Genomic DNA, 23,557 nt, shown 5'->3' on the forward strand with positions numbered 1-23,557 from the left:
CTGAGAATTGTGAGGTCTGCAGTGTGACCTGTGTTTGTGCAGAGAAGGGGGTGCCAGCAGCGCTGTGGTGCAGGGTGCTGGCCCTGGGGACCCCTGTACCCCAAAACCTCGTGCCCGTGGGTTGTTGTAAAGATCTCAGGAACGGGATCAGCGATTCCCTTCAGCTGTTCCCTGCAGGAGAGGCAACAACGGGATGGAGCGAGCGCCTGTGTCCCTTTGAGGAGCCACCCATACTCTCCAAAGGTCCCTTGGCCATGCCCATCTCTTGTCACCACCCTGTCTGTCTGTCCTTCCCGTCTTACATCGTCCCCATCTCTCTGTGTCTCCTCCAAGCCCCAGTCCCTCCCGCTCCCTCCTGGCAGCGTCCCTTGTCCCCTCCCCTCCCCGCCCGCCCGGAGATGGCGCTGAGCCCCCCCGGGCGGGGCGCGCCGGGGCTGCCGCTGCACTCGCCGTGGACCTTCTGGCTGGACAAGTGAGTGGGGTGGGGGGGCTGCAGCCGGGAAACCCCCAGATCCCTCTAGGAAGGGATGCGCATCTCTGGGATTTGCGGTTCGCTCCTCCAAGGTTGGATGCGGGAAGTTAATGCTGGGTTGCGTACGGGAAATGTGCTGGTGAGAGGGATTGTCCCGGTGCCGGTCCCCATCGGGACCGCGTAGAGAAACTGGTTTGGAAACGCTGTCGGTTCTGTAGCTCAGCGGACACACATCGGTCCAGGGGTGCAGGTTTGAGCTCTGAATTTAGAGATGACGCTTGCCAGCCCCGGGAATAGGAGGGTAAAGGCTGCGCTTTGCTGCTGTGGTTTGTGCATCCCTGCTGCCCCAGACGGACCTGGTCCCGCCGACCGTGACATGCCGAATCTTACAGCCCTTTAATAGCAGGTTTGGTTCCTGCAAGCGATCAGTTCTTAAAATCCGAAGTGATATGTTTTGAAGGATTAGCTAAAATTTACTAATTACCTGCAGGTTCTTATTACATTTCGTTTGCTTGAAGTTTGAGCCTCTAATGCCGTGGAAAGAGGCTGCCAAGGGAGCTCACCCCTGTGGTGCACACAGCAAGGCACAGGGAACAAGTGCCAAAGTCAAAACAGAAAGTTTCTTTCCAGCATTTGATGTTGTTTTCTTAGCATGTATTTTCTAGCATCTTGTTATTTAATCTACAGCTTCTTTTTCTCAATTTTTTGGTGTATTTCTCCTCTCTCCCTACTCCAGAAGGGAAGTTTGTCAGCTTTTCTACCACTGAACATAGTGCCCCAGGCTACTGGTAAAATTCCCTCTTTGATATTTTTCTGGTAACTTTCAAACTCATGACAGAGAAATAACAAGGAACTGTTGAAAACTCAGGTCTAGCAATTCAAATCTAATAAGCAAACCCATCAGTTATTTCTGATTACTCCTTTTGCAGTCGTGACGCAGTTATGGTCAGGTTTGGGATCCAAGGTGTATTAAGTGTCTTTGTTTTAGAAAGCATCATTTGAACTTGTGTTTGATCAAGTCACCAACAGGTCTGTTTGTTTACCTACGCCATGTGGAGATAAGCATGTCTATTTTTTTAATCAGTGTCAGCAGTTAAAATCCATGTTGAGTTCCTGAGTACTTCCATTTTTTTTTCTTAAGTCTTACTTCCACAATGCTTTAAACTCTTAAAATTCAGTTATTCTTTAGTTTTTTTTTTTCTTTACTTTTCAGATCACATGTAACTGCATTTAATTAGTACTGTTATTTCTTAACTTTTAAATAAGAGTGTGTATATAAGAAAAAAAAAGTGGAACCATATATACACAAAACATGTGCTTTGTTTACCAGTAATAAGGATAGAATAAGGGCAGGGAACAAGAATGACAGCAAACAAGGCAAAAATAATTTAAAAAGCACACAAGAGACAGAACCATGATCTTACTTTATTGCTATGTGTGGAAGTTCACATCTCTGCAGAACCCCACAGAAGTGGCTGGGACATTTATTGGTACATCCACAGAGATTTGATGGAGGCTTAGGCTTGTTGGACTTTCTGTAGAAGATAATGCTTGTATCAGTTGGACTTTCTGTAGAAGATAATGCTTGTATCAGTTGGACTTTCCATAGAAGATAACTGTGGGCACTTCCCTAACCTACTTCAGCAGCACCTAGTGTGGAGCAGTGCTGTTTCCTCAGGAGATGGTATTGATTTTTCACCGCTGGTACGTTTTACCCTGTACTTGCAGAGAAAAGCAGGAAGAAGTGATGCTTAAAGATAAATAGATGTTGAGATGGATACATAGTTATCTCTTTCTATTAAATTACTGTGAGAGAGATCTATGACATGCAATTTTAAGATCTCTAAAACATATCTTTTCATTAAGTCACGCTGTTAAAATAAATATCCATCAGCTAAGTGGTACTTTCTGTAGCAACTGGTGCTGTGCTACCCTTGGGGTTCACGGCCTTGCTTTTATCATAGCAGCACTGGATCCATCTCCTGCTTTAGAAGTAAAACCTTTGTTTATCTACATCAGCACATGTTTCTGTGAATGCCTGAACATCTGGAGGCTGGCATCCTATGACCAGGTCTGGTTCATTGCCATCATCCCTCACGTGTCACAGGGCATCTGCATTTCCCGCTAGTGCTAAGCCTTTCTTGGTATCCGTGTCTGAAATAGCAACCATCTGATAGTGCTCTCTGCTATCTTGCCCTGTAAACGCCTTAGGAAAATGAACATGAAGCTTTCTTCATATTCACCAGTTTGACAAAAGAGATCCTATCTGTGGTCTTTAAATGCTTGCAGGTCAGCTGTTCCAAAGAAGGTGCAGAGAAACTGGCAGGTGTTTTCCTCTTAAGACAAATGAGATTTCCTTTTTAACTGTTAAAATGTTCCAAGGTCAAGTGCTAGAAGTTTGGAAGACAGGAGTTTAGATCTGCTGTTTATATTGTCCATTCTACAGATTTCCAAGTTCATACCTACGTGTCTCATTGGTAGGATTTTTGTTGCAGTGATCTTGGGGGCAGGGGGAATTTCAACAAGGCTTGTGGGGACTTTTGGTGCCACCTTGGGAAGCTCATCATCCTATTGGCTCTTTACACTTGTGCTTATCCCAGGAAGACTCTGGTTCTGCTCACAGTGGCTTCTGGCTCTGAAAGAAAGGTTGCCTTCTTAGGTTTTGTACATTTCAGTTATTTTTACAATGAAGTGTCAATATGCATCACTGAATTTAACAAATAAAATACAAGCATTGCCATCTGGTCACTATTGTGTAGCACATTCAACACCAGAATTGCCCAAAAGGAAAAGTCAAGTGACATGCCCATCAAAGCTGGGCTGTCCTGGATAACTAGCCACCTTATGCACTTGAAAACATCCCTTAATAGGATTTAGGGCTGTGGATCTGGGTGTGATATTTGTGTAAATACAAAGCTGTGAAGATGGTTATACTTTTAATGCACACGAGGACATGATGCAAATCTCCTACTTAATAAAATTTGTAAATCCCAACTGTCACTTAGCCCGGGTATCACACAGTGTGGTTTAACCCCAGGCAAAACCCAAGCACCACACAGATACTCGCTCACTCCCCCACCAGCAGGATCAGGGAGAGAATTGGAAGGGTAAAAGCTGAAAAAGTCGTGGGCTGAGATAATGACAGTTTAATAGGGAAAGCAAAAGCTGCACACGCAGGCAAAGCAAAACAAGGAATTAATTCACTGCTTCCATGGGCAGGCAGGTGTTCAGCCACCTCCAGGAGAGCACAGCTCCATCCCATGTGACTTGGGAAGACAAACACCATCACTCCAAACATCCCTCCTCCTTCCCCCACTTTATGTACTGAGCACAATGTCAGATGGTCTGGAGTATCCCTTGGGTCAGCTGGGGTCAGCTGTCTTGGCCGTGTCCCCTCCCAGTTTCCCATCGCTTTGCAGGATCATGGCCTGCTTGCCCTGTTTTCTTGCCTGATTTCGAACAATGCCCTTTAGATAATCTTAATTCTCTTGCAAGAATAGTTTAACTCTTCAGTGTCTTTGTGAGGGGAAGTATGTGTATAAAGATTGTCAAATAAGCAGTGTTATTTGTCCAGGAAAGACAAATATTTTTACATGTGGTATTATCCTTATGCGCTGATTTTTCTCTCTGTATGTTGTAGATGAGTTCTATATAAAACTGAGTAGATACATTCTGATAACTGAACCATTTTAATAATGTGTTAATCTTCCTAACTGAACACATTAGACATTTGAAACTAAACTCAATTTTTTCCCTTCTTCCCTATAGCAAAATTTATTTATCTAGGATGATCTATTTCATCTATTACAGCTTATGAGTAGGTGGCTTACAATGAAAAATGATGGTTAATATCATAAGAATGTTCAATCCCGTAAGTGCATTTTGACAGGCTTTGATGGCTTGAAATCAGTTTTTGTATTCAAAATGGATTACCAGATTTATTTAGTTGCCACAGCATGTTTTTGACTTTATGCTTTGTAAGTAAATATTTTACTTATTTATACCAAAAGCAGTTGTGGCTAAGACTTACAGGGGTATTTTCAAAACTGCTTGGCAGCTTTAAATCTTCCACTAAAGCTGTGATGAGATTCCCACTGGGAAACAAAGGCCAGTGTGAGCACATATGAAACAACTTCTATACTTAATTCTTTGCAGAAAAACAGAAAAGCTACAGTTCAGCATCAGAAATTAACATAAGCACAACCACCTGGAGGTTTATTCATGGATAAAACAATGGAATTTATCTTTGTATCCTTTGTTCTTTATTCATGCTGGAATAATGAAGGAGTAGCAAAGAAAGCTGGCATTAGGATTCATTTTGTGGAGATTATTCCTGTTTCCATATTCCCATATGATTCACCACGAGATGCTGTACAGCAGATCTGGCCTGCTTAGGAAATTCAATTAGTCCTGATACTGCACCAGAATTTCTCCTATAAAGGTTCTGAAGATGCAGTGGCATCACAGGGCATGAAACAGGCAGACCAGGGGAACCACTGAAATATTTTATGTACAGACCCTCCATGGAAAACCCAGATGCACAACTGTAGGTGAAGTGCTGACCAGAACAACTATTTCCACCCCAGAGGATCTGTCAGTGCCAGGCTGGTGCCATGATCCAGCTCCTCTCTGTTCCTGTGCTCATGGGGATTGGCAGGGCCTGTTGAGTTCTTGGAAATGAATTGTTCACCATGGCAATAACTGACAGGTCAGTAGGGCACATTGGATTAATTGTATTGTTGATGGCAATAAAATTATCTGAATGGGAAGAATCCTGGCTTCATTTCAAGGGTCAATATTTGCAGGGTCTTGTTTTGTAGTGGCACATGTACTGAGGTTTTTAGTAAAGTACACAACCCTTCTACTACTCCTACCCTGTAGTGCAAGTTTTTGCTGGAGAGTTACAGAAATAGGAATTTCTACAGATTCTTTTACTTGAAAATCATCTATAATTTCTGCTAACTTAATTTAAACTTTTGAATTTTACAGGAAATTCAAGGTTTTTTTCTTCTGTCTGTCTGTTAAAATACTGTCTCTGCCTTACAATCATGCATTAAACCAAATTTGTGCAAATGATCCTGAACTTTTAAATTGATGCATCATCATTTTCTCAATTACGTTTTTTTAAGTAGGATTTTGTTTGATTGTTTGTTTTTCAGATAAAAACATTTGGGTGTTCATGCTCATATCCATAAATGACTGACACTTTCCAGAGCTGAATGAAAGCTGAGATAACACTGTAATCTGGTGGGCCTGGAGCACTTACCAGGCAGGTTACTAGGAATAAATGGTCACTCACCATAACTTTTAAAATAGGTAATTGCTGGTTGGTTGGTGCTTTCTGCCAGCTGATCACAGTTTCTCTGGAAAATGTTATTTGCAACTATCAAAATGAACCATTTTATAACCTTGGAGTGGTCTATTCTGTCTACCTATCTTTGCTGCTCTTTTAAATGGCATTAAATTTGCTAAATGGCTACCATGATGATGTAGGTAACCTTTGAAGGCTATGGCTAGAGAATGCATTTTAATCTTTTATTTGAGTAGACCTTACTATTGAAGCAACTCAGTGGCAGTATCAGCAATATATAAAGTGATGATAGTATCTGTTGTACAACATATGTGATGCCAGATGCTTTGGTGACTGCTAAGCCACCAGTGGCAGAAATAGTCCAGAAGAGAAATAATTTCTTGGCAGTGGGGTGAGACAAAAAAGAAGCAAAATTTATCTCAGGTTTTACCTGTTTGTGTTCCATTCTACATGGAACAAGGTGTTGGTAGAGACGTGCTAGTATGGTTAGCAAGAACAAGGGGGAGTTGGTTGTGAATCCTCTACTCTCTACTGACAAATAGTTAAATCACTTGATAAGTTTTAAAGTCTGCTTGAATTTTTAACCTCTTTTTTTGTGCTTTCAAAAGCAATCAGACTGGCTCTGTTTCTGTAAAATACTGTGATTTTCTCTTTTTGCTGTTTAATGCTGAGTGGAAAGTGTACATAAAGAATGCCAAAACACACATACTAAAAAACCCCAGATCTCCAAACCTTACTATGATAATTCCTTTTATCATGTTGATGACAGATTTTTTTGTTGCTGGTTTTAAGTTATCAGTTTTTTCATGGGAGTTCTCATAGCTCTCATAGTTCATGAGCCACTGGACTACAAGCTGTGCCACAGCGATTTCTTGTTCATTTTTGTTGTTGTTTCCTGCCACTTCCACCATGTGCTCTTAGTTCTGGTAATTAACAGGCAAATAGTAAAGCAGATGTTAATTTGCCTGTTTTATACTGAAAAAGTTGGGTGGTATTTTCTGCTGGTTTTGTATGTATTTTTAAAGCAGCTTATTTTAATAGGAGCCTTGAAAGAACCTTAGAGCTATTATTAGACTTTTGAAGATGTGATGCTGTTCAGTAGTTTTGCATATTAAATTCTTCCTTTACATGAATATCTAGGGTTTGCCCAGAGCTTCAATTATATCTGTAACAACTGAGAGTAACTTCAGAGTTTCCCTGGACATATTTCATGCTGATCAGATGTATCAGGGAGGGATGCTGAGATCTGGTTTGCTTTTATCCTTTCTTCAGCTGCTACCCGAGCAACAGCTGCGTTTTCTTCTGTTCCTTAAACCTGCTCTCTTGCTTCTGTTTCCAGATTTAGTAATTTTACACATTTTTGTTTCCTCTTCTGAGACACAATGGGAGGTTGCTTTTGTCTTTGATCTTCGTTTTTCTTTAGAAACCTACTTCAGCTTCTGAAGGGAAAGAAAAATGTTTCTAGTTCTAAGAAATGAATGTGCCTCAGCAATTTTGACCTCATTCCCCCAAAATTGTGCCTGTGGGATTGTGTGCTGGGAATTTTAAGGTGGGTGTTACGATGCACTGTTAGCACAGTGACAGGAACATAGGGATGTCTGGGGGTGTGGATGCACCATCCCATGTCTCATGCGCTGAAGAGTAGAGAAAAAGATTATAAATAGAACCAGTTAGGTTGGAAAGACCTTTCAGATGATGGGATGAATCACAGAATCACAGAATATCCTGAGCTGGAAGGGACCTGTGAGGATCAAGTTCAACTCCTGGTGCTGCACAGGACCATCCCCAAGGGTCGCACCCTGTGCTTGAGAACTCTGTCCAAGTGCTCCTGGAGCTCTGGCAACCATGGGACTGTGACCATTCCCTGGAGAGCCTGTTCAGTGTCCCACCACCCTCAGGGAGAAGAACCTTTTCCTGATATCCAGCCATTCTGGCTTTCCCTCATGAAGCACTTGTAGACTGCAACGAGGTCTCCCCATCAGTCTCCTCCAGGCTGAACAAACTAAGTGACCACAACCATTCCTCTTATGGCTTCTCTGAAAGCCCTTGAGGGAGAGGAGCAGCTCTGGGTGGAGCTGGTGATGGTCGGTCTGGGGGTGAGGAGCAGAAACTGAACCACACCTGGTGCACCAGGGTGTCTGGCAGTGAGACCAGCCCAAGGATCTGGGCTTTACAGGCCGTGCTGATGGTACGTGTGGCTTGAAGGCATCACTGCCGGCGGTGGGAGAACTGCCTGGAGTTAGGGAGGTTCACTGGGTGACCTGTGGGACTCGCGCTTCTCCTCAGCCCTCTCCCCCCCGTGCCCTCTCCCCGTTGCCCTCTCCCCCCTGTACCCTCTCTCCCCGTGCCCTCTCCCCGTGCCCTCTCTCCCCGTGCCCTCTCCCCCGTGCCCTCTCTTCCCCCGTGCCCTCTCCCCGTGCCCTCTCTCCCCGTGCCCTCTCTCTCTCCCCGATTCCTCTCTCCCCGTGCCCTCTCCCCGTGCCCTCTCTCCCCGTGCCCTCTCCCCGTGCCCTCTCCCCGTGCCCTCTCTCTCTCCCCGTGCCCTCTCTCCCCCGTTGCCCTCTCCCGTGCTCTCTCTCCCCGTGCCCTCTCTCCCCGTGCCCTCTCTCCCCGTGCCCTCTCCCCGCCGTGCCCTCTCCCCGCCGTGCCCCCTCTCCCCGTGCCCCCTCTCCCCCGTTGCCCTCTCTCCCCGTGCCCTCTCTCCCCCTTGCCCTCTCTCCCCGTGCCTCTCTCCCCGTGCCCTTCTCCGTCCCTCGTGCCCTCTCTCCCCGTGCCCTCTCTCCCGTGCCCTCTCCCCGTGCCCTCTCCCCGCCCGTGGCCCTCTCCCCGTGCCTCTCCCGTGCCCTCTCTCCCCAGTGCCCTCTCTCCCCCGTGCCCTCTCTCCCCGTGCCCTCTCCCCCATGCCCGCTCCCCGTGCCCTCTCCCGCCGTGCCCTCTCTCCCCGTGCCCTCTCCCCGTACCCTCTCCCCCGTACCCTCTCCCCGTGCCCTCTCTCCCCGTGCCCTCTCTCCCCGTGCCCTCTCTCCCCGTGCCCTCTCCCCATGCCCGCTCCCCGTACCCTCTCCCCCCCTGTACCCTCTCCCCCCGTGCCCTCTCTCCCCGTGCCCTCTCCCCTTGCCCTCTCCCCGTGCCCTCTCCCCCCTGTACCCTCTCCCCCCCGTTGCCCTCTCTCCCCGTGCCCTCTCCCCGTGCCCTCTCTCCCCGTGCCCTCTCCCCGTGCCCTCTCTCCCCGTGCCCTCTCTCCCCGTGCCCTCTCCCCGTGCCCTCTCTCCCCGTGCCCTCTCTCCCCGTGCCCTCCTCTCCGTGCCCTCTCCCCGTGCCCTCTCTCCCTGCGCCCTCTCCCCGTGCCCTCTCTCCCCGTGCCCTCTCCCCGTGCCCTCTCTCCCCGTACCCTCTCCCCGTGCCCTCTCTCCCCGTGCCCTCTCTCCCCGTGCCCTCTCCCCGTGCCCTCTCTCCCCGTGCCCTCTCCCCGTGCCCTCCCCCCGTGCCCTCTCTCCCCGTGCCCTCTCCCCGTGCCCTCTCTCCCCGTGCCCTCTCCCCGTGCCCTCTCTCCCCGTGCCCTCTCCCCGTGCCCTCTCTCCCCCGTGCCCTCTCCCCGTGCCCTCTCCCCGTGCCCTCTCTCCCCGTGCTCTCTCCCCGTGCCCTCTCTCCCCCGTGCCCTCTCCCCGTGCCCTCTCTCCCCGTGCCCTCTCTCCCCCGTGCCCTCTCCCCATGCCCTCTCTCCCCGTGCCCTCTCTCCCCGTGCCCTCTCCCCGTGCCCTCTCTCCCCGTGCCCTCTCTCCCCGTGCCCTCTCCCCATGCCCTCTCTCCCCGTGCCCTCTCCCCGTTGCCCTCTCTCCCCGTGCCCTCTCCCCGTGCCCTCTCCCCGTGCCCTCTCTCCCCGTCCCCTCTCCCCGTGCCCTCTCTCCCCGTGCCCTCTCCCCGTGCCCTCTCCCCGTGCCCTCTCTCCCCGTTCCCTCTCCCCGTACCCTCTCCCCCCGTGCCCCTCTCCCCGTGCCCTCTCCCCGTACCCGCCGGCTGTCCGCCTGCGCCACCTAGCGGCCCTAGCGGCCAGCACACGGTGTGCCGATCAGTTTATTTTTCAAAGCGTGAAGCACCGGGAGCGCTTTAAAACGCTAAAAACGGGGGCTGGGGTGTATGAAATGCGATTGGAAATAATTTCGGGGTAGGATCATGCGATTCCCTTCTGGTAGCCCATCCCCTGTGAACAGCAGAGCTTTGATGGTGTGTGGTAGCTCTGAGAGCCGCACTGCTCCGCTTGGCTAAAACTCTTAATACTTCTGTTTAGTTTTATTAATTACCTGGCAAATAGTAATTTATGTGCAAGTATAAAAGAACATTAAGTCCTATCTTTAAATGATTTGGAGTTGGACTTCCCCTTTGACATGTGAACATTTCAACTTCACACTCATGCGATTCACATTCCCTCTCCATCTCCCTTCTCTCCCTCCTTGATAAAATAAATATTTTAATTAATCAGTGCTTTGTCTTCAAGGTCACTTCCTGGCACAACAGCAGCTGAATGTGCATTAAATTTGAAGAAGATTTATACAGTACAAACAGTGCAGGTAAGGCGTCTGGCTCTGCTACAGGAGCTGCCACATGTTATTAATGTAACTTCACACCTCAAGTTTTGTTTTTCCTCCAGGATGAGTCACAACCGTGGCTTTGCTTACCTGAGGTGTGAAACGTGAGTGTTACTGGTGCTGTGTGTTTGTACTATTGAGTCAGTGTTTGAGTTCCATTTGGATTTCCGGATGGGAAAAGGAGGAGGCGTATTGGATTGGGCATGCTGGATTCTCAAACCTTCCTCGGTTCCACTAGTACATAGAATTATTTTATTTGATGTATTTTAAATATCTGTCCAGCCTTTTCTCCCTTTTCTAATACAGAAATTAATTGTGCAAAGACTAAAAATTGCAGCATGTGGCTTTTTTTTGGTGGGGTTTCTCTCCTGGAGTATGTATCTAAAAAAAGACTAGCAAAAATGAATTAAAGGACTCTTAAACTGTGTAATACTTGCAGCAGTAAGAAATTCTGCATGTCTGTGTCACCTGCCATTGCCTAGTAGTGAGCATCTCTTGCAAGTAAAATTGTATTTCTGTTTTAATACCACAGCATGAAGTGTGTAGCAAATTGGTATTTGTCTCAGTGCTGAGCTGACTAGTTCACTAAATCTATGAAATTTTAGGGTAATGCCAGACCCTTCTCTTTGAGAAACACACCTGTAGCAATCCACTGAAGTTTTAAATAAGGCTTTCTCATGAAGGTCTTCACAACTTCATACATTGCATGAGATTTCCAACACAAAACCTTCCAAACTACGTCCCTAGTTTCAGGACAGAAAGAGCTCTCAAATATTTCCACAACCATCTACCAGTGTACATCTGCTCTTTCTTCTGCAAGCACACAACTATTTAAGAGTAAGATCATAGTTGTAATGGGTGTTTCAGACCAAGATTTTCTATTTTTAGTAGTCTTTGATTTCTTCTTGTGGCTGGGTAAAGGTAATGGCTGTTAGGCAGAGTTGCCAAGGGCCACAAAATTTTATCACATAATGTTGCAATCCTTGTTTCTAAAGTTGTGCTAGTGATTAAGTAGATATTACTTAATGTATTAGATAATACTTAAATATTATGTCTAGATAATAGTTAATGAGTTGCACTAATGATTAATATTGCATCACCACATATTGATGCAATTTAAGTCTTTAAAAATCCTTTCTATTCACAACTGTTGGATAAAGAGAGAAGAGATTGGGATCTCTTCAACCATCCCCCCCTGTTACTCACTACTGCTTTTGGGTGCCTTTTTATCCACCCCAAACCTTCCTGACAGCTTCTCCTTTTACCAGCAGAAATACTGGGAAGTAATCCAATGGTTCCTGGTAACTTGAATCTTTGAATTTCTCCCCCACTCCTGTATTAACATTTGCATCTCAGATTCTTTGCATCTGGTTGAAACCTTTCACCTCAGACAAACTAGTTGGGTTGCTGGTTAGACATTTAGTTCACCAGAATTATTGTTTGTGGGGTTTTTGTAACTCAGGATAATCATAATGATGCAAGGTAGATATTTGATATAAATGTATCTTTCTAATATGCTAAGGAAGTTTTGTGTACTGGTTTGTTCTGACATACTCAGTGTAACTTGGTTTTGATGATTTTTTCCCTTTGTATCCAAAAGGATAATCTACATTTGAACTGCTCCCTGTTTTTTCCACCTTCACATATGCAGGATTGGCATCTAAAAAAAATAAAAGTAGAAATGATTTTGTGAGAAGTTCTTTTCAGAGCTTTTTATTATGACATAGAAAGTGCCCGTTCTCCAGGAGAAGGATGTGTAATTGGTTCAGAGAAAATTAGCAAGGAAATAAATCTGCATGAAACACTCTCTTGTGTTAATGCAACTGATATTTTTCCTTTTAAGGATTTCTGGAGTGTCTACAACAACATTCCTCCTGTGACAAACTTACCTCTGAGGTGTAGCTACCATTTAATGCGGGGAGAAAGGCGCCCGCTTTGGTACGTGTGCTGTCAGCAGACATTTCTGGGAATGGGCAGTGGAATAACTTGCAGGAGTGAAAGGTGTGGGACAGGAGGGTCTTGTTTCTGTTGGCTGCAAACACCTGAACTCAAGAGACCAATGAAAGAAATACTCTGAGGTTCTTGTTCAGTTTAAAAGTGACTTGTACCAAAGAGTCTTTATTGAAAACACGGACTGTAATTTCATTGTCCACCTCTGGATGTAAATGTACAAAACTAGATTATTAAATAGAAGCTAAGAAATTAGAATGTTACTCTGAATATCAATTCAGGAATACCACAGAGTAAGTTACTTCTATTTGAATTTATTTAGTTTGCACATTATTTTCTTTTCACTGAAACTGGTGAAATAATGTGATGGTCCTTCACTCCTTTTCACCTGTGCAAAAGTACAGGTGAAGTTTATGCTTCATATGCCTATACATGCCAATGCACCTGGGATTAAAAGTAATTTAAGACATTAAGAGGTAATTCATTGCAGGAAATTCGTATTTGATTGTAAAATAGTAATGGAATAAAGTATAAATAATTGATGCTTTCCTTTCAGAAATCAAACTTTGCATCCCTTCTTCCTGTTGCCGTTCTGTCACATCTCACAGAACCTCAGCACTTTCTGAAGAGTTTTGATCTTTTTGGCATCATTTGTGTAGATTGTGATTGCATCAGGGTGCTTTAATTTGATCATAGTTTTCTAACTTTGACTGCAGGAGATTTCTGTCCTAATCTACTGGAAATGTAAATTTTCTAAAGTGAAGTGTATCTGAAGGTCTGTGTTACTTTTGTGAAAATCCTGTGACTGGTCAGGATAGCTAAAGTGAGCATGAAAAAACATTGGTGTCTGTATAAATCAATTGGACCATTGTGTTCAAATATTCATATCTTTTTAAGGATGAATGAGAGAATTTAAGGGTTTGATTTTTTGGGGTTTGTTTTTCCTATTTTTAGTTTTCATTTGTTGAGCAACTAGTAGAGGTGTAAAATGAAAAGATCGATTAAACACTTATTTAAGCCTATCAAAGTAATTTTGCATTTTTAGGAAAAGGATTGCAAGAGATTGATCTCATCATCAGTAATTTGCTAACTTTTCAATAATTACTGCCAAGAAGCTTTCTCAGACTACCATTACAGTATGCTGGCCAATTTCAGCATTTTAATTTTTTTTTTTTAGAAAGAAAGAGAAATCCTGAAGTAAGAATTGAGGATGCAGATTTTTGATGATGTCCTCCCAAAGTTTCCCTCTCTTGTCCCAGCATCTGTCAGGATTGATGGGAGATCATTGATCCTGTGGAATCTCTATAGGTGTCACACGGTTTAGATTCCAGTGATGAATTTTTAGGTTGTTCCTTTAATTTGGCCTTTACAGAGTTTTAACAGGAAACTAGAAGCCCTAATTTAAAGTCTTAGAAAAAGAATTGTGACAGAATAAACTTGAGAAGCTCACAGGTTAGTGCATTGTGCCTTTGTCATTTCAAGGCAGTTTAATGGTTATGTCTGCCCTGACCTCAGGCAGCTCCAGTCTTTTTTTAATAAGGGCAATTAATTTCTAGCTGTCACAAAAACTGAAATGAAGTGTGCTCATGTTCTTTTATTAAATTGAGTAAATGGGAAGAGTAAAATCTGCTTCTGTGAAAATATGCCAGAGGTTTTCCAAAATTAAAGGTTACCATAGTAAAATGTAAAATTGTTTTGTGGCTCGTTCCCATACAGTGTGCAGCCACTTCAAAGATGGTCTGTAGTCAGGGAAAATACAAGTGTTTTCCAATACACAAAACTTAGGAAAAAGATTAGGTGTTGAGAGATACACTTCATATGAACAATGAAAGAATTATCTCTGATGTCAGAAGTCAGAGTCATGCTCCCTGGAGTTAGTAATTGCATTTCAGATGAGATTTTTCTGGGGAAATTAAACCACAAACATAGGATTATCTAGATGTGGATTTAAATGTTTATTTTCACTGATCTATTTCCCATAACAGGGAAGAAGAAAGCAATGCCAAAGGAGGTGTATGGAAAATGAAGGTCCCTAAAGAAAGTACGGTATGTTACATTGATTCTGTACTCAGACCTTGTTTAGTAAGGGAGTTTCTTTAAACTCTATTTGATAAAGCTGTTGTAAAGGTTTTTACTTCTTACATCACCCAACACAACACTACTTTAACTTCCATACCCTTTTAAAGGCAATGAGCAAAAGTTTCTTTTCAATAATTCCATATGTTTTGCTTTTGATAACATTTGGCAATGTATTATAAAACAAATGAAAGCTACAGTGTTTCAGTTTGGAAACAAGGTAATTTATAATCACCATTGTTCTCACGACTGTATCCTTACAGGCATGCAAATTAAAATAGAAATACCTTTTCCTGATAATCTATGCTAAATTATATATTTTTTCATTTAAAAGTGTGAAAGATGAAGTCTATTCAGACATATCCTCGAGCTCTAATGAAATAACTGTGTTTCTCTGCCTCTCTAATCAAATGCATGTGAGTAACTTCTGTGAACTGCCACAGAAAGGAGATTTGACCTCTTCACACATGGTGTTTATGTGTGTAAGTGTGCTCTGGATCAGGCCTTTAAACAGAAAAAGTGAAGTGTCAGAAAAATGTGACAGCCTTGCAGAAGGCATTAAATGCTGAAAGATGGTACTCAAAATTTCAGCTGAAAGTTAATTGATTTTTGCCTGTGGGCTTTTTTCTTGTGAGTTGCAGCTTTCCTCCCCTGCAGTCCCAAGCGGTCACAAAAGACTGAAATTGAAATTGTCTTTTTCCTCCTATAATCCAAGGTGTGAAGATTGTCAGAAGTGACAAGTGGTTTGGAGAGCCTGAATTACTGGGCAGTGAATTTAGAGACCCCAGAGGCCTTGTTTTTCAGAGGCTGAATGACAGCCCCTTTTTGACATGAAGGTACTTTTGATCTCTCAAACTATGCAGCACATGGCCTCAGTCACTTCTGAAAGGTTTGCTTGAAGGTGAACTTCAGTCAGCTTTCAGTGCCTTGTAAATAGCATAAATAACACCTTTATGCCTGTTTCTCATTTTTATTTTTTTGGCTTCATTCTTCATCACAGCATCTCCTTGGCTAAGATGAACCATCTTGTACAGACCCAACAGTTAATTATATAACACAGCATGCACTTATAATAAATACTCCTTTTTGTCAAGACAACCTCAGAAAGAGAAGACATCCAAAACTGAGCTAGCAAACCTAACTTTTAATTTAAGAAATAATAATGTCAATGTAACATTTTCCTGCCTCCTTAGGCTGCAGTTTGGAAGGAGCTCCTGCTAGCAACTATTGGAGAGCAGTTTACAGATTGTTGTGCAGCAGGTAATGACTGAGACATTTCTCCATCATTTCTTTTCACTATATTTGCTTCTCTTCTAAACATGAATATCTGATAAAAGTGGCTGTTACAGTGACAGTGAATATCCTGTTAGGGATTGTCTTTCACTGGCTATCAGTTAATGAAAAAGAATGGCATTTCTCAGGTTTACAGAGCAGTTCAGAAATAACCTTTCAAGTGGTCTCTCACACCCTTTATACACTGGTAGGGTTGGGGTCACTTTAAGCAAATATATGAATTCTGCTGCCCACAGAGGTGGTTCTTGCCCTTGGCCATGTGCTTCTTACAGCTCCTTTGTGCATTGTTAGTGGTCCTTTCCTGTGCCATGGAGTTCCCATGGATCAGCCACTGCTCCCAGCTGGGGCCTGGCCTTTGAGCTCTCCACAAAGCTGCATCCTGAGAACTTCACACCAAAAAGGGCTTCTTCAGTGTAGCACTGAGTTACCAGCACTGGCAGCAGCAGCAACCTGATTGGGGCTTTATCAATTTAATTAATTTTATTTTCTTTTTTTTTTTTTTCTGTTGCTGTCTTGACAAAATGTAAAGGAAAAAGAGAGCAAAGTATGGAAAAGCTGGTGTCTGATCTCCACCAGGTACTGTTCCTGGGGTTTTAGTTGTTTCACCCTCATTCTCCCATTTCTGCTTGTAGACATCACTTTAGGTAAATTGTCTTTAGAAGTTGCTGACCTTACTGGAGGGAGTCTTGTGATTCCCTTCTAATCAAGTCTAAGAATGCTAATAGAAAAGATGAATAATCCTATGGCACTTCATAAAAACACCATGAGGTAATATTTCCAATAACTTCTAAAAACAGAGTTTCTTTCTGGTAACTACTTTGTCTGGTTTGAACATTGGTATTTTCCTCACTGGAGATTGCTCTTTTTTTCACATCTTTATTTTTTTTCCAGCTTTTGGGCACTGTTTCATAATACACAAGTAGCAAATTAGACATGTCTCACTTTTAAAATATTCCTTAATGCTTCTTCCCCTTCTGTGCAGATGATGAAGTAATTGGGGTTAGTGTCAGTGTTCGTGACCGTGAAGATGTTGTGCAAGTCTGGAACATGAATTCCTCTTCGGCAAGTGAAGCAAACGTTTTACAAAAGATTCATCAACTTCTCCCACACACATCTTTTAAAGCAGTCTTTTATAAATGTAAGTATTTTGTGCTGTTCATTTCTACCTTCATTAGAAAAACAAGATGCTGGTAGGGTATTTCTATGGGAATATCCTGCCTGATTCATCATTAATCACTTAGGAATGTAGCATCTGTCATTACATTAAAATTACGTCCCTTCAATGTAGAAGTTAACTATCATTCAAAAGATATTTTTAATTTCATTGTACAATCTGTTTTGTTTCATGTTTAATTTGCCTGATTCACAAATTCAACAAATCTCTTAGTAACTCTCAAGGCTACATACTGTCCAATTTAAGTATTAATTTAGAGGAACCATTTGCAATCAGGATTTTAAGGGATCTCATTTTTAGGCTTCCTATAAATGTATTATCAAAGAGTGTATTCTGAAAGATCCCTTGTTGGCACATTGTGTTCTCCCTTGACTGATTTATGCATTTTTATCTTCTCTTTTTTTAATCTTTTCAACTCTTTAACAGAGTTTACATGTGCTTCCATTCCCTTTTTTTCCCCTTCTCTCTTCCCTAGCCCACAGAGATCATCATGCTTTCGAAGGCTGACGTGGAAAGCATTGAGTGCATTGTATGCCAAGATCATTTGTTGTTATTTGGTGTTTTGAACTGGTCTGGACAAGGAGGAGGATGGTGGAAGGAAGACCTGCAGAAGTGCTGCATGGGGTTGGCCCTTTTGAGTTTCTGACATTTCAAACCGGCCTGTTGCTACTGAGAATGAAAAAAACCAACAGCTGCCTTTACCAATAAATACCTGATTCATTCCTTCATGTTGAGTTGGTGGTTTTAGTTCTTAGTTGTTTCTTTAAAAAATATTTTTGCCACTTATTGTTCAGCTGGATTATATCTGTTCCCATTTCTTTAAGGTAGTTGGCTTTTTCTTCTGTGCTGTACTTAGTGAAAAGCAACCATGCAGAGATGCTATGCTGCTTTTCCAAGATACACTCTACAGAGAGGAATCCTGGCTTGGGGAAATGTGTTTTCAATTTTCACTTTGCAACATTCCTGTCATGTTAAAATTTACTCACTGATTTTGTCCCAAGAGAGAGAGAAATTGCACTGCATTTATTCTAATATTCAGTGTAATCTGGCCTTGCACTGACAACAGCACATACTGTAAATGTATTTAGAAAAGGGGAGCTTAAATGAGCAATTAAAGAGAACACATTTATATTGGAACTAACCCTGTATAGGATGATGTTAATGTCTTCTAATTGTATTGATTTCAGAACAGCAGCCCTTGTTCAGGTTAGAATCAGCAATTTCTCAGTAGGAAACTCTGCAAACTGAATAACTCTTATTTAAGGGTGATAGGGAATGGTTGTATGGTTTTATATTGTATGTTCTCTTATGGTACCTTTCTGTACATCCATGAAAAAGTGTCATGAATATTTTCTAATGAATTGTACAGACTGGATCCGTCCCTCCCACTCCCTTAAGTACATCAGGCCCATGTCTGCACTCACTATGTCAGCATCAGAATTGCTGCTGACTTCAGTACAAAGGAAGAGACCCCATTGTCTGTAGTTTCAAGCCCTCAAAACTTCCTAAGTGTCCTTTTAAAATAAACAAAAAGTACAGTAAAGAAATTTGTGTTGCAGCTTGAATAGGAATATGAGTGTTAACCTTTAATTGTTTGTCTATATTAACTATTTGAGGTGTTTTAATACGCTACCAAAGATTGATGTGTTCCTTTTACAAGAAGCTGCAAGGTAGAGATGAACATACCCTCTGCTGAGCACTCCTTCATCCTTTAGAGGTTTTTGTCTGGCAGCTCTTCAAGTTGCACTGTTTTTCACATCTTTAATATATTAAGAGGTAGCCATAAAAATCAAATAAATTTAAAAATAAGTATCACACATTTGAGGGTTTTTTTTACAACTTTATCTTGTACTTACAGCTTTAACTTGTATTTATGGATTAAAACTGTGTAGTTAATGAGCATTATTAATTAAACACATTTTCTAAAATCCAAGCATCTTGCTTCTGTAATTGCTTTCTGGGATGAAATGCTACTGGTCCTGCTTTTTCAAACCTGTGTATTTTACATTAAAAGTTACTCTCTTAAAAGCTGTCTGTTTTGTTCTTAGATTTTTTTTTTTTTTCATTGAAGAAGTGTGAAGTACAGTGGATACTTGCAGGGATGTACCTGGACAGCCTCCAGGCCTGTGTGATGGAGGGGAAAAGTGACTTCAGGGAAGTGAGGGTTAGAACACAGTGAGGAGAAATGTTTTCAACTGCTTGATGAGCAAGCTTTCTCACTTGAAATATTTCCCTGTCTTTGGAGGAAATGTAAGTGGAATACTAATGGAGAATTAATCATGCACCTCTCCTTCTGCTTCCTTTTACTTTTGGAAAGAAGCCACAGCCTCTTATTTCTTCCCCAGGTTTGTTTTCAGGATGGATGTTGATTCCAGTAGAGTTGGAGCTGCTGGCAGAAGGGGCTGATCTGGTGATGTCACTGGAACTTTCCAGTTTAAGGTACTTATTCATCCAACTGCAGGCAAATATTGTGATGTTGTTGTCTAGTGTGCCTCTTTAACTTTATAGAACTTTATAGACCTCTGCTTCAACATTGGGTAAAGACTTAGAGACATCCTTCCCCTCTAGGGCAGGGTTACAGGCTGACTATCAAGGTCTGTATTTCAAATTGTTGCAAATTTTTCATTCTTCTAAGTTCCTAGTCTATAAAATCCGGGATTTTGTTTTTTTCCATATGTCTTAATTCTAATACTAGTTTTTGGTTTTACTTAGAATAAGGGTTGATGGATATCTTCTCAACTAAAATTCAGTGTCTCTTATGCCACAATCCAGGATTGGGCTTGGATCTGTGCAAGTGCAAGTTCACAGGAGCATGACAAATTACAAATTGGAATTTTGCAACCATTGATTTTAAGGCTTTGTAGAATTTTTGAACCGTCCTTTCATCCCTAATCTGTAGGGATGTATTTATACCAAATTATGTTGAACAGTTAATTTTTATACTCTTTTAAATATTCATTATTTTCACCTGGAGATTTGCTTTATTGAACTTGATTAAATGAGCCCCCTAGTACTTCAAAAATCTTCTAAATTGTTTAAATGGGTATCAGAGAAGTGCCTACAACTTCCTATCAAGATTAATTTCTGCTGGCATTTCAATGTAAAATTAAAACATTTAACTTCCATGGTGACAGACTGCAAAGAAACTCCAGACTAGCTGAATGAAAGAAACCTGCTTCCCTCTTGGGGTGGGAACAAGCCCTGGCTGATGCTTCTCACACTGCAGTGGAGCCCTCGGGCACTACCCAGAAAGGCTGAAGCTTTTTCTGTAGCTGGAGCACTTCACTTTTATCCAGGCTGTTTTGTGAATTTTGTGGAAACTTCATATCCTTGATACACCTGGGAAGCCAGGTGAGATCTGAGCTAAGAGAAGAGTTCTGGTTGTGTTTAGAAGTGTGTGTAGCAGCTTGTAAAAATGCTCGCTGCATCCTCCTGGGGAAGCCTGGATGCTGCACGGTGGTAGGTGAGGGTGGTGTGGAGCTGAAGGGGCCCTGCCAGGGGCTCAGGCAGGGACTGCACAGAGGGAGGAAGGGGATGCAGCCCAGGGGGAGCACAGGGGAAGAGGAGATGCTGGCCAGGCTGTGGTTGAAACCACCTGGGCAACTGGAGCCAGGAAAGAGAGCTGTGGATTGGTAGGAGGAATGAACAGATTTTTACTTCTGTGTTACCTTTGTGCTGATCTGCACCTTCCCAGGGCTGAAGAGAGCCACTGGCAGCAGGTGGAGGCCCAGCTCTGATGGTCCCCCCACCTTTGTGGCCATCACTAATTGCACTCGGGGGCTCTCCAGGCTGCAGCACAATGGTTGCTGGAGGGATTAGTTGGGAATTTCACTTAGCAGGGATGAAGGGATGTCTTCTGGGGCTGGCTAATTAACAGGATTTTACTCTAGTAATTAAATAGCAGTTTGTTGAACACAACTTAGTTGATGAAATCTTTGGAAAACATAACAATTAGCATGCAAAGAACGGCAGCTTTGCCTTGAAAGCCTGTCCCCAACCAGTTGCTGGCATGATTTTAACCTTTCCTTCCCCAGCAGAGACAGTGTTGACTATTAATTTATTTGGGTTTGCTGCTGTTGTTGGACAGCTTGTTCACCCTCTGCTGCCACAGCAGCTGGTTCCTCTAGGGCTTTATCAGCTGAAGGAGCCTGAGATGTGCCACATGTTGCTCTCTCTGGCACTGCTTTCTTAAAAGCCAGTGGTGGAAGACAGGAGTGTTTGCTGCCAGGCAAAAGAATATTTTTATTTTCATATTCTTTCTATAGCAGATTAACCAGAGGGGAGGAAATCTAAGAGTTGTCTTAAAACATAAACCTGACAGAGAGAAATTATTGATCCCACACAGCTTATATAAACCCTCTCATCTGCACACACACATGGAAGGGGGAGGTGCCTTCGCTTGGAAATTGTTCCTGTCTTCATCTCTCTACTTCTCCCTGTCTTGTAATGATTCTCTTAGGACAATGAGGATGAGGAAATTAGATGAGACAAACAGCGGGAGATTCCACAGTTTGCTATAAAAGCCACCTCCGATCTTTGCTACACTTTGACAGCTCTCAGTTTCTTAATTTGACAAGGTAATGAACACTGGATTATTTCTGAAGCCATGTGTACCACAGCGCAGGGGAATGAGGGCTGTGCTCTGCACGGGGACTGCCCACCCCAGCACCTTCCTCCCATCCAGGTCACAAAATCTCATCCCTGGGAGGGTGGTGGTGTGTGCAGGAGCCAGGGTTGGGAGCTGCGCTGTTAGTGCAGGATGGACACAAGTGGACCTGTGTGTGTGTCATCTCCAAGAAGCCGTGCGGCAGCTTTTGACCTCCCCGTGTTTTGCTTGGCTGGGCAGTACGTTGTTTCCTTGCACTCTCCCCGAGGCTGTGCAGACAGTGGAATGGGCTGGCCGAGCCATCCAAGCTAAATACAGCAGGAGACATCCCGTGGGTACCTCCCAGGCACGGCATTCCTGGAGTGGGCGGGTGGGCATCCTGCACCTTCGTGGCTCCTGAGTCCAGCCTGGTGCTCTGCTTCCAGACAATGGGCAGGAAAAAGGGCTTTAAATGTGGTGGGGACAGTGTCAGTGGGAAGTGCAGCAATTCTGGAGCAGTGTTCCTGCACAGTGGTGAGGCCAGGAGCAGAGCTTCAGCTTTTATTGCTCCCTCTCCAAATTGCCCATTGCAAGCTCTGTCTGTGGTGGAGGAACTGGGAGCAGATCCATCAGCACTGAGGCTCCACAAATAAATAAGCACATGGAGCAGGCTGGAAGTGAAGTAGGTATCATTCATCATGTGAGGGGGCCTGGAGTATGTTCAGCTCTTAATGTGTACAGAGTTATGAACAGGCATGGGACGGATCCCCTTCTTTTTGGATCGTGATTCTGTGTAATAAACATGCAAGACAATTTGTATAAAATAGTGAGGATTCTTTCCTAGAGAAGTCATTTAAAGCTATATTTGCACATCAGTGAGCAGCTCAGAGGAATGTTTTGTAGTTACATTTCCATACAAGTGTGCAAAGAGAAAACAACCCAGTCAGCAAGTGATGGATGGTGCATGTAATCCTGTGCCGTGATGTGCCCTCCCTGGGTGATCATATTCCATGCCTCCCACCAGGGAAGCACCCATCCTGGCACCCTGCCTCCTGCTGGAGCTGTCACAGCCATGGGGTGGATCACACTGTAAATCCCATCAAAGGTAGAGGGGATTTTTTCTGTATGTCTTTGGTCATGAAATAGGGGGTTTGGAGTAGGAAAATCCTGACCCAAAGGCATTAGCATTGCTGGTTCTTAGCAACCTTTCCAAATAATATTTGCCTGTGAAAGGACAGGGTGGCCTGCCAGGTTAACTGGGAAATGGTCCTGCATTGTGGCACAGGCACAGTCTGCACAGAAAGCTTGATGGCTTTTTTTTTTCACTTTGTAATAATTTTGGGGAGACTTTTTTTGAGTTTAGTCACTCCCTTCATTTGCACCCTGCAGCAGCAGCAGTGCCACTCTTCTGCCTTTGTGTCTCACACCCTTGCTGTGACTGTGCAGTGAGGGTCAGCTGGTGACTTCCCTGGAGTTTCTCCCAGTAGGACACCTGGCCACGGGAGCACAGGGTGGCCTCTCTCCATGTTTTCAGCAGCAATCAGGGTGATGTTTCTCCCTCTGGAGTAAAGCTAACTACAAAATTGATGTGAGCATCTTCATTGCCCTCATCTCCATCCTTCCTGCTTCTTAGAAAAGAAGTCATCTCTGCTGATTGTTCTCCATCCTTGAGCTTCCTTGGAAGGCTCTTAAATGTCTAAAGTTTTAAAGTAATTACAAAAAAATCTCATTTAATCTTTTAAGGATTTTTTTTAAATGTTATTTTTTATTTTTATTTTTGCGAGTTTATAAATATAAGGCCTCAATAGCTCAGCAAGAAAACCCCTGCAAAGAGCTGAAATCAGATGTAAAAGGCTGGCACTGGAGCTGCCATGAGATGGCACTGCGACATCAGGCATGGAACTGAGCTGCTCCATCCCGCCGGGGTGTGCAGGGAAGTACCTTCCTGGAGGGAGAAAAAATGCCAAGGAAGAGAAGGGACTTATGTAAGGATAATTCTGCTATTAGTCAGGAGGAGCTGTCATGGAGCTGTGTCTGGACTGGACTTTTCCTGCTTATACAAAGCACATAATGCTATAGGAATTCGTGTATAAACAGTGCAAATAAGAGG

General features: G+C 43.4%; 1 protein-coding gene across 2 annotated transcripts; it reads left to right on the forward strand.

Moving 5' to 3' along the window:
* Positions 1-368: 368 nt before the first annotated feature.
* On the forward strand, positions 369-18,894 carry EIF4E3 (eukaryotic translation initiation factor 4E family member 3). Of its 2 annotated transcripts, none has more exons than XM_033071898.1 (7): positions 369-472; positions 10,279-10,351; positions 12,213-12,307; positions 14,305-14,365; positions 15,589-15,655; positions 16,671-16,826; positions 17,338-18,894. In XM_033071898.1, the coding sequence occupies exons 1-7, from the start codon at positions 399-401 to the stop codon at positions 17,367-17,369; spliced, it is 558 nt and encodes a 185-aa protein (XP_032927789.1). In that variant the 5' UTR covers positions 369-398; the 3' UTR covers positions 17,370-18,894. The 2 variants fall into 2 exon arrangements, with proteins under 2 accessions (XP_032927789.1, XP_032927790.1); XM_033071899.2 differs by lacking the exon at positions 369-472 and adding an exon at positions 7,847-7,971.
* The last annotated feature ends 4,663 nt before the right edge of the window (positions 18,895-23,557 follow it).

Source organism: Catharus ustulatus, chromosome 13 (genome assembly GCF_009819885.2).
Source record: "Catharus ustulatus isolate bCatUst1 chromosome 13, bCatUst1.pri.v2, whole genome shotgun sequence".
NCBI classification, from domain to species: domain Eukaryota; kingdom Metazoa; phylum Chordata; class Aves; order Passeriformes; family Turdidae; genus Catharus; species Catharus ustulatus.

Bases quoted from the DNA above. Each gene is read 5' to 3' on its own strand.
- EIF4E3 (XM_033071898.1), top strand. From the start codon at position 399: ATGGCGCTGAGCCCCCCCGGGCGGGGCGCGCCGGGGCTGCCGCTGCAC. The intron at 10,352-12,212 runs GTAAGGCGTCTG...TTTCCTTTTAAG, and splicing joins ATACAGTACAAACAGTGCAG to GATTTCTGGAGTGTCTACAA. The intron at 14,366-15,588 runs GTATGTTACATT...CTGCCTCCTTAG, and splicing joins AGGTCCCTAAAGAAAGTACG to GCTGCAGTTTGGAAGGAGCT.